Source organism: Podarcis tiliguerta, assembly GCF_965153285.1.
Source record: "Podarcis tiliguerta genome assembly, chromosome: 12".
Classification (NCBI taxonomy): domain Eukaryota; kingdom Metazoa; phylum Chordata; class Lepidosauria; order Squamata; family Lacertidae; genus Podarcis; species Podarcis tiliguerta.
The window spans coordinates 35731434-35746775 of record NC_139545.1 but is presented as its reverse complement, the minus strand read 5'-3'; the positions used below and the strand labels follow the sequence as shown (position 1 = coordinate 35746775).

At 43.3% G+C, this 15342-nt stretch overlaps 1 protein-coding gene across 1 annotated transcript in view; it reads left to right on the top strand.

Moving 5' to 3' along the window:
• CUBN (cubilin) overlaps positions 1-15342 on the top strand; it is a 134775-nt gene that overhangs the window by 94444 nt on the left and 24989 nt on the right. The window contains exons 42-54 of the mRNA XM_083405700.1: positions 59-249; positions 911-1094; positions 2243-2417; positions 4175-4353; positions 4461-4670; positions 6661-6801; positions 7119-7300; positions 8347-8518; positions 10032-10238; positions 11411-11560; positions 11973-12094; positions 12827-13052; positions 14052-14239. Of these exons, the coding sequence (XP_083261826.1) occupies positions 59-249; positions 911-1094; positions 2243-2417; positions 4175-4353; positions 4461-4670; positions 6661-6801; positions 7119-7300; positions 8347-8518; positions 10032-10238; positions 11411-11560; positions 11973-12094; positions 12827-13052; positions 14052-14239 (2327 nt within the window). The remainder of the gene's footprint in view (positions 1-58; positions 250-910; positions 1095-2242; positions 2418-4174; positions 4354-4460; positions 4671-6660; positions 6802-7118; positions 7301-8346; positions 8519-10031; positions 10239-11410; positions 11561-11972; positions 12095-12826; positions 13053-14051; positions 14240-15342) is intronic.

Here is a 15342-nt window from a genome sequence, read left to right as displayed (position 1 = left end):
ATATATAAAAAAAATTAAACAGTCCTTTCCTTAATGGAGTCTTATTCCTTTCACTTAGGTTGTGGTGGTTATTTGTACACAGACAGTGGTGTGATCACTTCACCCAACTATCCACAAACCTATCCTCCTAACCTTAATTGTTCTTGGCATGTTATGGTTACTGTTGGCTTCATCATTGGCATCCATTCTGAGGAGCTCTTCCAGGTGATAAATGAAGATGCTGCCTGCAGTCGTGGAGATTATGTTGAGGTGAGGACAATAGAAAAGCAATATTGAAATAGCTCAGCCAGTTAGTCTTTTGTTTCTGAGCATCAGTTTGTAGTGTTGTGGTTCTATCCAATAAAGTCATCCCATTAGAGCAAAGGCCTTCCTCTTCCTTCCCCACATGAACCCCTCCAATCTGTTCCAGGTTTTCCTCAACCCCAGAACAGACTGGGGTGCACATAGAAAAGGTAGGAAGAGGAAACTCTGTTACACAGGCAGAAGTGCATGTGCTAAAGGGATGAATTTATTGGATAAAACCATAGGTTATTGTCTTAAAGCCTTAACTGGCTTGGGTCCAAAATACCTCAGGGACCAGTAACCAGCTTGCTTACTTCTTACTGGGTCCTTGTTAGCCCTGAGGTCCCATCATAAAACAGTAGCGTTTCCCTTTTTCATTTTATGAGTTGAGATACAAAACCTATAGTGGGTTTATGGACTTTCTGACATGTTAAAAGGCCTTAGGCCTGAAGCAGCTGAGTTAAAATCCCAATTCTTCCCTGGATTAATTGAGTAGCCTTTGGCACGTAACTGTGTATCTGTCCATTTCAATTCCACATCTTTAAAATGGGAAGTAATAGCTTGTTCTCATAGATTTGTTGTGAAAACGAAATAAATCATCTTGCACATTTAATGTTTGTTTTTTTAGCTTAGGAATGGACCAGATCTTTCTGCCCCACCGTTAGGACCTAGCAGCAGGAATGGACGCTTTTGTGGTAGCAATTCCCTTTCTACAATGTACACCACAGACAACCAGCTATTTGTCCACTTCCTTTCTGATAGCAGTAATGGAGGGCAAGGTTTCAAACTGAAGTACGAGGCAAAGGGTCTTGGTGAGTATTGGCACTAAATACAAACAGGAGCTACCGAAACATTCATGATACTCTAAATCAGTGGTTCTCAAATGATGTCGGGATCCATGATTGACAGGAACATTAAACGGTTAAGAAGTGCCCAACTGGCTCAGACCATACCTCCATCTGGACCACCATCCTTCTTCCAACAATGGCCAACCAGATGCCTTGGGAAAGCCTACAAGCAAGGCAGGAAACCAATGGCTCTCTGGTAGTATGTGACATAGTGCCTCCAAACTTGGAGAGCCCATTTAGCACTCAGGGTTGATAGCTGTTGGTATACTCCAAAAATTCAGCATGGCTTCAGTGCTGGGGTCCTTGCTTGAGTGGAGGAGCACCAAATTGGTCAAAATACATCGCTGGACCTCATTTGCACATTACCTTTTCTGATACTCCTGGTGAAGGACCACACTGGCATATTTCTCAGTTGGTGTTTTATGAATGCCTGTAGGGAAACAGCTACAAAGTCTCTATGGCATATAGCATATGAGGAGAAACTTGCCTCCTTTACATATTACCCAGTTTAAGGGGCATCATGGGCTGACTGGAAAGCAGGGCCATGCCACTGGTCTTGCCCCTAGGCATTGGGCATGTCACTGGCCCCACCCTCTGGACGTCAGTGTGTTGGTGTAGATATCCGCAGGGAGGAAGCTAGGCATGAACATCTGCATGGATGTGAACTTCCACACAGCTGAGACTCCCAACCATGCAGGTGACACAACTGCACAGAAACCTATGCACAAGCAGCTGCTCTTAGGCAGGTCTTCCTCTCTGCATATATCATTGCATGTGCATCCAGGGGACAGGGACAGTGGAATGGCCCCATGCCGTGATCGTTGCATGAAGTCCCCTCCATGAGGATAACTCATGAAGAGAGCATCTGTGTGTTAATTTCAAAAGGAAGGGCAGAACTGATAAAACCAAAGCTATAAACGATTTCATGTCAAAACTTCCACACGCACATACAAAAACAACAACAGAAGCAAGTATTGTGTATTGTCCTTATGATACCAGAAAATGAAGGTGGGTCTCATAGATGATCCTTTTTAGTGTGTTTATAATAAAAGACATTATTATACACATTTCTTATAGTATTCAACCAGCTCCTCCTCATCTTCTGTTTCCAGCTTGCGGAGGGAACTTCTATATCAGCCAGTCCAACCCCTCGGGATTTGTCTCTTCTCCTGGCCACCCTGGCAATTACCCACCCCATGCCGATTGTGTGTGGACAATCATTGCTCCCTATGGGGCTGCAGTGGAGCTGCAGTTTGAAGATCACTTTGATATCCAGTCTTCACCCAAGTAGGAGCATGTTGTAGTATTAGCTTTCTTTAAATTTTATGAAGCTATCATGGAGGGTTGGGGGTTAATGTAATGGGGTTCTTGCTTTTATTTCTCTTCTAAATCTAAAGCTCTCCTGGCACCAATGCTGCTGCCACTTATTGGGATGGTGCAGGGACAGGGCAGGACAGTGGGGGGGGCTGTGCAGGTGCACCAGTGGATCCATTCCAGCACCTCTGCTGGGGCACCACCTCCCACCTGTGCAGCAGCCCAGTAAGCTATGGAAGCACTGATCTCAGGACATTGGATCTATGTCATCGCAGTGGCTGCTATTGTCTAGCAGCTGTATGGTTGTAACATAATCAGTCTTGTACTTACGCTACAGTAAAGCAAAGTGGTACCGCCGGCTTTGCAGGGGGGGGAGGCCTTTTTGCAGCTGCAGGCTAACAGGGACCCTCCTCCATGACATTCAGTCTGTTTCTCTGCTTGTCTAATGTCTCCCCATTAAAAATGGTGGGATATTCCAGTAATCCATGATGGGGAAGAGCTCTCATCCCAATAAACACTTTCTTCTGTCTCAAAATTGAATCATAGCTATTGGAGAAGGGAGAAACCTGGGTGAGCTGGGTGAGGCCATAGGGTCACTAGGAGGAGCCAGGATGTCTGACAGCCAGGGTGGAATCTCCTGAAACCTGCTAGAAAGCTAGAAAGACATGTAGGGAGGCAACTAGCAACCTAAGGAAGGGGCAAGCGACAGCTTTGCTTTAGCTGAGCATTACGTTCTTCTTTAAGGGCTATATCAGAGCTTGAGAGCGTGTGACGCTCCAGATATTTTGGAGCTGCAGCTCCCATCATCCTGGACCATTGGCCATACTGGCTGGGACAGATAGGAGATGGGAGTCGAGCAACAGGTTCTCTACCACTAACCACCACTAATTCATTGCATCAATGGAAGTGTGACTGTGTCAGTTGTTTCACAGGCATGTTTTATTTGCTATAAATTCGGTGTCTTTTGAAGGATATGGCATTTTTACCCCCATTTAGAATGTACTATTAACTTTAAAATAAACGTGAAGAGCCTTCTGGAGGAGAGGTTTCTAAGAATCTTTATATTCTCAGTTTTGTTTGCCTTGTATATTTCATTAAGAAGAAAAAATATTAGTGCAGAAACTTTCTTCTTCGTCTTACTTTTCCCTACAGTCACTTCATGCACTGAGTTCTTCCTTCCTTTCTTCCTTTCTCCATCTGCTGATACTCAGGGACAATTATATGCCCTAAAAGCATTCCCACTGAATTTATATGAGAAAGAAATCATGATACGGTCGATTTCATAGCCATATGTGTCTGAAGATAGTCCCAATTACTCTTCCTACAGTGGTTTTTAATTAAAAGACTTCAAAAATGCTTGATTGAGCTAATTGCATTCATAATTGGCACTTAATGAATCAGAACTAAGCATTCTAAATTCAGTTTTTTAACACAGTCCTCAAAAGCCATTTTTTAAATCATGCTTCAGACAGGAGGATAAAGTACTGCAGAGCAAAGTCTCCATAATGCTGTGACCTATTTAGATATTTCTTGCTCTATAATTGATTTATATCTCAGGTGACCCTAGGTATTATTGATTGTTAGGGTGTCTGTCTCTGTTTTTCCTGCCCTGCTCAGAATTGAGCTACCATGTCATTCACTGAAGGATGTTAGTTCCATGTTTCAGATACTTCCTGAAATGTTGCAAAGCAATTTTCACCTGTTTAAATGTATCTGTTGCCTTCTCTCAGCTGCACATTAAGTTACCTTGAATTGCGAGATGGTGCCGACGCCAATTCACCAGTAATCGCCAAGCTTTGTGGGAATTCTTTACCAGGCATTCAAAGGTCATCCGGTTCTACCTTATATATGAGATTTCGTTCAGACAGTATAGACCCACACGCTGGATTCAATGTCAAGTATTCCAGAGGTAAAATGAAAAAATAATAATACCCAGCATTTTTACTGATCCAAAATCCTTAAATGAAAAACTGGAATGCATATGACCATTTCAGTGATCAGACTCTTTCTTTGCAGCTGTTTGTGGTGGAACACTGACGGGACAAAACGGAGTCATTGAAAGTGTCGGATTCCCTGAACTCCACTATCCAGACAATTTGCTGTGTGAATGGTTTCTCCGTGGACCTGTGGGTCATTTTCTCACCATTCGCTTTGAAGCACTAGATATCCAGAACTCATCTGAGTGTGGATATGACTACCTGGAAATTCGAGAACAGTATGCGTCAGGTCTGTAAAACCATGTCATTAGTCTTTCTTCCTTGCATGTGCGGGGAACTAACTGATATGATTTTCTGCTGAAGTTATTACAATTCTGAGTAGGGCATGGCTGTCCTTGTGAGCAGGCAACTGGGGCAGAACTTTGGAATCCTCTCTGTGCTGTCCCTCGCCCCACCTCAACCCAGAAAACATCAGTCACTACTAAGGCTGATCAAATCTGTCAGTTTCAGTGTTTCTAAATTTCTGGCTTTTTCAGTCTTATGTTTGGTCCTCTATATTTTCACATCAGTTGCTTGTTTGCTTGAAAAGTCCTAATAAGAAATGGCATTAGTAGTAGTAGTAGTAATAATAGTACAGTGGTACCTCTGGTTACGTACTTAATTCGTTCCGGAGGTCTGTTCTTAACCTGAAACTGTTCTTAAACTGAAGCACCACTTTAGCTAATGGGGCCTCCTGCTGCCGCCGCGCCACCGGAGCACGATTTCTGTTCTCATCCTGAAGCAAGGTTCTTAACCTGAGGTACTATTTCTGGGTTAGCAGAGTCGCTAACCTGAAGCGTATATAACCAGAAGCGTATGTAAACCGAGGTACCACTGTACTGAAGATCTCAGGGTGGTTCACAGCATAAAAACACAAACGAAAAACACAAAATACACAATAAACCAAAAACAAACCAATAACCCCCTGCCTCCCACAAACACATATAAAATGACATAAAATGTTAAACAGCCAAAGGCCTGGTTGAAGTGGAGCATTTTCATGTGACGCCTAAATGAAGATGCCAGGCAAGCCTCCCTAGGGAGAGCATTTCACAAATGGGGAGCCACTGCAGAGGCTAAAGGTAAAGGGACCCCTGACCATTAGGTCCAGTCATGGATGACTCTGGGGTTGCGGCACTCATCTCGCTTTCTGGCCGAGGGAGCCGGCGTACAGCTTCCAGGTTATGTGGCCAGCATGACCAAGCCGCTTCTGGCGAACCAGAGCAGCGCACGGAAACACTGTTTACCTTCCTGCCAGAGCGGTACCTATTTATCTACTTGCACTTTTTGGGGTGCTTTTGAACTGCTAGGTTGGCAGGAGCAGGAACCGAGCAACGGGAGCTCACCCCGTTGTGGGGATTCGAACCGCCGACCTTCTGATCGGCAAGCCCTAGGCTCTGTGGTTTATGTTGAATGGTTTCTTTAAATGTAAAGGTTCATCATTGTTCCACTCAATGTGTATGTTTTTAAGGGGCTAGAGAAAGGGCCAGAGCAAAATAACGAGACCCAGCTTTACAGCTGTGAAACATAGCAGGTGCTGCTGAGTTGTATTGATTAAGCTATGTCAGGAATTGGGTGTAGTATATAAGGAGCAGCACCTAGCTCCTGCCATTACCCTGGGGGATGGGTTGGTGGTTGGGTTGTGTTTGTTTGTTAATGTATTTAGTGTAAAAGGAGTTTTTGTTTTTGTAATTAAAACCGTGTTTAAGTTATTTTTGAGTCCCTTTTTAATGCATGGTCTCCCCAGCAAGCTCTCTGCAGCGCTACCATACTGCAAATAGCCAACAGTTTAACCCACAGCACCACCTGCGTCCCACACTGCAGAGGCTAGAGTGTCTCTATTTTATGAGGAATGTTAGAGGCCTCTGGACCTCTCATGGAAGGAGGCACATGAAGATGGGTCTTAGATGATGGTGGTGAAGGAAAGCATTTTAGTGCAAATTTCTCCTAATGGGCATATTTTAGTATGCAGTTTTGCCTAATATACACAAAATACAAGTGAATATAAATAAATACAGTGACTGGAACACAGGAAGCTGTCTGACAGTGAGTCAGACCACTGGTCTATCCAGCTCTGTACAGTCTACACTGACTGACAGTTTCTCCAACACTTCAGGCAGGTGTCTCTCCCAGCCATGCCTGGAAATGCCAGCGATCAAACCTGAGACCCTCAGATCAGATGCCCACCCTCTTTATTACCTTCTCTTTCTTTTTCTCCCTTCCTCTCTCTAATTACCTAGGGGATTTATTAGGTAAATACTGTGGTGCTAGTATACCCAGTGCATTGGACACCTCTAGCAACTTGGCTTACATCAAGTTTGCCTCTGATGGATCCATCAATGCTCCAGGCTTCAGACTACATTTTTCTGCTAGTGTTGAAGGTGAGCTGCAAAAACAGTGTGGTTTCCATTTCATATGTTGCCTTTTGACTATTGCTTATTGCATGCCATTGGGTTTGTCTTCTTCTAGTCCAGCTGCTATTGGCAGACCTTTTTTCAAGTTGAAGATACAGTGTAAGATATTCTGATTTTAGTTTCTGCCTTAATTATGAATCAAGACGAAATATGGTAAACAAGGCAACCATTGCAGACACCTGAGTGTTTCTTTTTGTTTGACCTTTCCTCAGAATCACTATACATTTTATTTTGCTCTCCTAGAAAAGATCAGTTCAGACTGCCTATTATTTGTGTCATTCCAGAGTGTGGAGGTGATCTCCGTGGCACTGTTGGGACATTTACATCCCCCAACTATCCAAATTCTGCCCTGCACAAATTAAAATGTGAATGGAGAATCATGGTGCCATTGGGACGCCGGGTCACCCTTACCATTCATGACATGACTTTTGGACTCTACCAGAACTGTAGCTCGAATTATGTGGCTGTAAGTGTGGGGGGAAAGGTTATTTGTACAACTGTGAAATATGGAAATGGCATAGCAAAGTTAAATTGACTACACAAACAGGACAATGGAAATTAAAACACACCTAGCTTTTTAGGAATGACTAGTGGTGGTTGGTTCTCATTGGGACTGATATGGCAGAGGGTAGGAAGATCAACATTAGGTGGCGCTAGAGCCAATGGCAGGCAAAGGCAACTGTTTTTGTTCCCATCTTCCTCCTCCCTGCTGAGTTCTGTAAAGCACAGCACAGAGACTAAGGAGGGGGAAGCTAGCTGGCAGTGCTGCCCCCTGATTGGCTGTAAGTAGGAAAGCAGGAAGGTGGGGGCTGACTGAGGACAGGCTGAGGTTGGTGTGGCAATGCCCCCTTTATCCAAATATCCAGTTCAAATAATACAGATGCATTTAAAATACAGGGAAGTTGGACTTACCAAACCTAATCCACTCCCTGATATCCCTAATACCTCCACAGCAGGAATTCCTTGCTTTGCAACAGGTTGCTATGATTAGTGTTGCTATGACTAGCATGCTTGCCTGCCCACTGGTGCAGTGTCGAAGTCCCACATCATACAAAGGTTTGGGCACAAGGAAGGCAGCTAGGCAGGCTGCAGCAGCAGCAGAAGAGGTGGAATATCTGGTCCTGAGTGCAACCTCCTCCTCCCTGCGATGTCTTGACTGAAATAATTTGGCAATCTTGACTGAAGAGCTTGGAAAGGGACTCTGTGGTAATGCACATGTCTTGTATATATAAAGTCCCCAGTTCAGACCTGAGCATCTCCAGGTGGACCTGGGAAAGACCCCTGTCTTCTTAAAGCCTCTGCCACTCCTTGTCAAGACAATACTGAGCCAGGTGGACCAATAGGCTGACTCAGTGTAAGGCAGCTTCTGACACCCCCCCCCTTCATGTTTCAAAGCACATTTGTTCAAGAATGTCAATCGGGGTTTGAGGCATGTTGATGGTCATGCTACACTTAGAAGAAAGCCTTTTCTAAAGGTATGCTTGTTAATGTTATTCTCTATTTGGCAAGTAGGTTCACAATGGCTTTGGTGAAAACGCACCTCGACTCTCCACGCTGTGTGGTTTGGTGGCTCCAGGGACTCAGGTGAAATCCTCTGGAAACAAGATAACTGTCGTCATGGTCAAAAGTCACGATGGTTTTGAGGCAAGCTTCAGAATTACATATGCTTCTGATGAAGAAGCAGGTAATATAACATTTTGGGGGGTTTTGTTTTGTATTTGCAACTTAACACTGACAAAAAGAATTAATATAAAGTCTGTTTAGCAGCTTTCTTATAACATGGTATTTCTCTTGAAACTGATTTATATGAAGTTACAGTATTACAGTTCTCTGCTTGCATCTTTAACATGCAAGTAAGAGAACTGGAGGTGAGAAGTAAAGGAAAGATTCTGTCTAATTTTTGACCTGCCCAATGAGTTGTCTAATCAGGGCCTGCCCTATTGTTAGAAAAAGTGAAGTGGCTGCCTCGGGTCCCTAAATCTGAAATGTCATGAAAAGGTGGCAAATTCTAGTTATTTAACTTATTATTATTACATTTTTATTCTCAAGGACGTGTACTCATGGGATTTTCTGCCTCAGATACTGAAATAACACAACCAGCCTTGGATATTATGTACTTTGCTGTGAAGATTCATTTGCTTTTCAGCCTCAAGCAGTGAAATGTCTTGGACCAGCCCTATCACTAATACTGTGGTAGCCAACGCAACATCTGCGACATGTTGCCAGACTACAATTCCCATCAGTGTTGACCTCTGACCTTATAGGTTGGTGCTGATGGGGGTTGGATCCAGCAACATCAGAAGGGCACCACATTGGCTACCTGTGGTGGCCAAGCCACTACTTCTGTGACATAGACTTTAATCTGACGGCTTCAACAGCAAGCTGTTTTGCCTCTGCTTCATTTATCCAGTCTTTAAAGGGCAGAGTAGGGCAAAATAATGTCAGAACTTGCCGTGCCTCTCTGGTATGTTTGGGCAGTGGAATGACCAACTCTTCAGGGCATATTAGAAGAAGAGATTTTACCGTGTTATTTTTTTCCAAATGTGTTGCCTGCTTTGAGAGTTATGGAATAATAGCAGTACCAAGAATATCGGCCTGGTAATCAGTGGTAGACTAGTACGAATATTGGGACACAGGTGGCGCTGTGGGTTAAACCACAGAGCCTAGGACTTGCCGATCAGAAGGTTGGCAGTTCGAATCCCCTGACGGGGTGAGCTCCTGTTGCTCGGTCCCAGCTCCTGCCAACCTAGCAGTTCGAAAGCACGTCAAAGTGCAAGTAGATAAATAGGAACCGCTCCGACAGGAAGGTAAACAGCGTTTCCGTGCACTGCTCTGGTTTGCCAGAAGGGGCTTAGTCATGCTGGTCACATGACCTGGAAGCTGTACACCGGCTCCCTCAGCCAATAAAGCGAGATGAGCGCCGCAACCCCAGAGTGGGTCACGACTGGACCTAATGGTCAGGGGTCCCTTTACCTTTAGTACCAATATCAACAGTGGAATGTGGAAGATTATCTTCGGCTAGTCATTGTCTCTTCTCTTAACTCATCTCATATGATTGTTGTGAGAAAAAGTTGGGAAGGACAGAACCATGTACACTACCTTGACCTCCTTGGAAGAAAGGTGGGCTGTGAATGTAATAAATAGGTAAATAATGAAATGTTGCCTTACTGTTCCAAATGGTTTTTGGTTTTTTTCAGTGTGTGGCAGCCATCTGCTCAGTTCAGGTGGTGGGAATCTCACTTCTCCCGGTTATGATGGCACCAGCAATTATGCAAACAACCTGAACTGTGAGTGGGTCATCCAAAATCCGCAACCATCCATCACAACTCTTTATCTTCTCTTTGGAGATTTCCACTTGGAGCAGCACATCAATTGCCAGAACGACTACTTAGAAATCCGGAGAGGTAAGTTACAGCTGCCTGTAACCAGTAAATAAATAAGAAAGCAATTCTAGTGGGGGGCAGGTGTCAGTTTGCATTTCTTAGTGCAGAAAGTATTGATCTGATGTGTAGAGATCTTTCCTATTCTAATTAACTCAAGAGGGTTCTTAAAGCTTCTCTGTGTGAAACAAGCAGAAGGTTCATGATGTTTGTGTTATACCTTCAGAGAAGCTGATCACAGCTGGCTTAAACTGGTTTTCTTACCTCTTCTGTCAAGGTCATGCTGACTGTACAAGTAGGGTCAGAAGGAGCCTGGGTTTCACTTTCTGTTTCCATCTCTCTTCCTTCTGGTGTGGTGTTCTGTACATAGTATGCCTAGTATTAAGGTTTAGACTTATTATAAGTTATTGTAAGTTTAAGTCAAGTCTGCTGCAACTGGATTTCTTATGGACAGTGCCAATCCTGAGTATATTGGATTTGTGGTTATGCTTATTTGCCTTCAGTAGCAGTAAAGCTCTGCTGGTCTATTTTTTGGGAATCCTTCAATGTGCTTAAGTTGTTACTCTGCTAACTATACATTGAAATCTACTCTGGATCAATATTGAGTAGAATTTCATGACGGGCAGCAGGAGAATAGTTGTGGTGAATGAACAGTCAAATCCAAAGTTCTACTGGGCTCCTGTCAGCAGGGTGAAATGTGACTGTGGTGGGATTTTGAGTGTTCCCTGTTGTTATTCCTTTATTCTGCTTTGTTCCTGTTCCCTCCCCCCTCAAGGTAAGTGTTGTAGGGATGGAAGTGCATTAGGTCCAGTCATAGCTGTCAACTTTTCCCTTTTCTTGCAAGGAATCCTATTCGAAATAAGGGAATTTCGCTTTTAAAAAGGGAAACGTTGACAGCTATGGGTCCAGTTGATCCCAAGCTGCCCTTGGAATGCCTCCTTTTACCCTCTCTTATTTTGTATTTCATTTTATTCATCGGAGTATAACAAAATATCAGTTTTCCCTAGCCAGAGGGGACCAAATGGTGCAGTTGTGCATACACTTTTAAACTGTGATTAAACCATGGTTGTCAATTAATAATAGGGACATGGGTTCAAGAAGCCAAGGTACTGCAATAACTTTGTGTCTTTGCTTGTTTTGAAGGGAGTCAAGTTTAGCTGGTTTTAGATATTTCATAGCACCATGTTTCTATTTAGGGGATTCTGATGGAGAGCTCTTATACCGACTATGTGGCCACAGCCCACCTCAGCATCCACTGCTAATAGCAGCTCCTCAGACCTGGATACAATTTTTGAGCAATGATCAAAATACAGACAAGGGATTCTTCATCCACTATGGATCTCTGGGTAAGTTTCACGTTACTTTTACTGTGTATGGTGATTCTAACAGGTTGTACTGAAGGTGCAAAGCAAACACCTGTTTTCTATTAATAAACCATGACGTGAACCCAATAGTCTTGCTTAACCATGGTTTGTTTAGACATCCCATCCCAAATGTTTGTCGCTGTACAAATGCACAAGGCAAGAGCAGCTGGAAAACAAATCAAGGTTTAGGGGAAACATACCATGTTTGCTCATCTGTGAAATGGCTTGTGGCTTGTTAAAAGATATGGTTAAAACAAACAATGGCTTCTTGTTATATGTGAATGCAAGCAATGCAGGTGAAGTGTGTTCCCCACACCACCTAGGAACTGGCATGTCTGCATTTTCTATGAGCCAATGAACAAAGCTTCTTCAAATATCTCAAATTTTATTTCAGCCTGTGGTGGTGTGATGGAAGGTGAAAGTGGAATTATCTCAAGCCCTAACTACCCGGCACCTTACAATAGTTCTAGCCATTGCTCCTGGCTCTTGGTAGCACCAGAGGGACATACCATCAATGTGAGTAATGCTTTTCTCACCAGCTTATAATAAAATAAATGGATGCATTTTTTATCCATAAGAACAAGGCGACTTTTACATGAAGTACTCTAATTGAGAGTATGGGTGTCATCATGCCCTCAGACCACCCACTTGACTCCTTCCAAGACGCTCTGCGCCTTCTAATTTTTGTTGTATATTTTTTTGCAATGTTTGTGTGCGTGTGCTTTTTTGTCTGTTTTATTTGTTTGAGGGGAGTGTAGGTGTTTTACCTGTTTTTTGGGGGGAGGGGCAGTGCTGAGCATCACCAAATGGGTACATTTTGGTGTGCACAACAATGTGTTTCCAGATGCGTTCACCAAAATCCTGGGTTCCCCTACACTAAGCTGCATTCATCTCACCAGCAAATACCTGCAGCTCAGTAAATTTCTATATTTTTTTTCGTTCGCCTGGGGTTAGGAAAACAGGAGGCTGTTAAACACCTTGGAAGCTACAATAAAAGGTTGATGGGTTGTGTTTGGCTTGGTTCTATTTAGCACTTCCTCCTAAATAAAAAAGAAAGTAAGACAAGTAAGTGAATTGAGCACATTATGATGTCTGTTATGCTGGAGTAAAAATGAGGACAAATAGATTATTTTATCATATTAAGCTATTTGTATTAGAGCTTTTAGCAGACTGAGATAGCTCTGTTTCTGATGCATTTTTGCAAATACTATTCTATGTTCATGGTCATCTCTTCTTGCTCTCCCACAGCTTACTTTTGTGGACTTTGAAATTGAAAATCACAGGACCTGTAGATGGGACTCGGTCACCATTCTGAATGGTGGATCTCCGAGTTCTCCTGTCATTGGACGATACTGTGGAACTTCATCACCAGGCACCATTCAGTCAGGCTCCAATCAGTTATTAATAAACTTCAATTCTGACCACTCAGTGCAGGGAGGTGGTTTCTATGCAACATGGACTGCAGACTCTTTAGGTAAGCAGGAAACCATTACAAATTCCTTCCTTCTAATGCATAGCATTGACTGTTGTGAAGTAGGACTCCCCACCCCACTCCATCTCTGGATATGGCAGTGGACAGGGAAATGTCTCCATTGCTGGAATGAAGAACAATTTTAATGAAGTTTGATAGAGATAAAATGCATGTATACCATGCAAAAAATAGCTCCATCTTCCACCTGATTGTCTTAGGGCCCATTTTCATGATCTGCATCAGTGTGGTAAATGCTCCTTAAGCTATTGTTGAGATCTTGGCACAGAGACAGGGAGAGCTGAGTGAAAGCAATTGATACATGCAAACTCTTTGTGAATTGCCTGTTAGTAGACTGCTGCACACAGTCAAGAAAGATACAGTGGTACCTGGGGTTACATACACTTCAGGTTACAGACTCCACTAACCCAGAAATAGTACCTCGGGTTAAGAACTTTGCTTCAGGATGAGAACAGAAATCGTGCTCTGGTAGCGCGGCGGCAGCAGGAGGCCCCATTAGCTAAAGTGGTGCTTCAGGTTAAGAACAGTTTCAGGTTAAGAACGGACCTCTGGAATGAATTAAGTACTTAACCCGAGATACCACTGTACTCTGATATAGGGACTTATTAATAATACACTTTTCAGAGTGTGCTTCATAAGTCATACATGACTGTTATTGGTTACAAATGGTTGGGAAAGTAGAGAGCTGCCTTGGACCATTGGTTCATCTAATTTTGTATTCCGCATTAAATAGCAGCAGCTCTCCGAGGTCTCAGAAAGTTCCACCTGGAAATGCCAGGGATCGACGCTCAGACTTACTGTATGAAAAGCATGTGCTCTGCCACTGAGTGATGGTCCTACCTCCAACAGTCAGCAGAAGAAGCCACTGCCATCTGACCATGAATCCATACCTTTTCACCAGGAAAAGATTGCGCAATGTGATCTTCCATCCAGATGCATGCGTTCATTTTTGACTCATTCTATAACCCTCTGTCATTTTTGCAGGATGTGGGGGCATCCTTCATTCTGAAAATGGCACCATCCATTCTCCCCACTGGCCCCAGGACTTTCCTAGTAACATTAGGTGCTCGTGGACAATAATAACCCATGAAAGCAAACATTTGGAGATAACCTTCAGTGAGAATTTCCAAGTTCCAGATAGCTACGGGCAGTGTCAGAGCAGTTACGTGAAGGTAAGTAAATATGTTTTGTCAATATTATGGACTATGGTAAGTATAGTTCACTAGCCAAGCAGTTTTAGGCTGGTGAAGCAGGTCTAAGGATTGAGCTACAGGTAAGTAGAAGTACTGACTCTTTAAAGCATCCCACTTCCATGCGGAGGAGGCTTCTGTGGTGAATTTTCCTGTCTTCCCACAGATGTCCCAGTCCGGAGGTGGACAGGCAGGTCCACAACATCCAATGGCCCCTTGGCATCCCTTCCAGGGTGCTTAGAATTGGTCCCTAAGCAAGGGTCTTTTTGGAAAAACAAGGCCAAGTTGTTCGCATTTTATACGAAAAATAATGACAGAAAAACACCCCAATCTGTGCCTGCTTTTACATAAATTGATATGCACTCTGTATCAGAAAACCCATTTCTTTAATGTTGCTTTCATCAAATACCTGAAAATGTTCAGGAATCACAAAATAATAATGTATACTTCCTTGGCTGTTAAAGATCTGCTTCTCTGGAAGACACTTGAAGAGAAGGGGATGTTTGGCATTCCTTAGAGCCTAATGGTTTTCTAAAGAATTTGGCAGATGTTGTGTGTTGTTGTTCCCAGACTGTGCAAAAGCACACAACTCCCACTTGTTCATAAAGGGCAGGCATAATTTATCATCGTGTAGGAAGACATGAGCGGCTGGGTTACTGCTCAAAGAGGGCCAAGATGGCATATATTTATAGAAGCAATGGGAATATACCTTGGCCAATTTAGAGTTCACGTTTCAGCCTACTGAATGGGATAGAGTTTGAAGATGTTAACTGAAATATGCTTTTGTGCACAAGAGATCCTTGGTGAGGGGTGCAGAAATCAGAAAGGATTTGCCCACTGTGGCTCTTTGGGTGAAGCATTCAATGTGCCATTAAAGAAAGCGATTTGATGCCTTTCCTTTTGAAAAGTGAAGCTGTTGCAAACACACAAGAGCTGTACTAGGCCTTTGGGAACATGAGTCCAGGTTCTCCAGGTGTCTTCACCAGCAACACCTGTGTATTAATAACCATGCTCAGCATAGTTTGAACTTGTTGACCTTAATGGATTTTAATGTTTTCTCCCAGAATGAAAAGCTCACCCAAGCA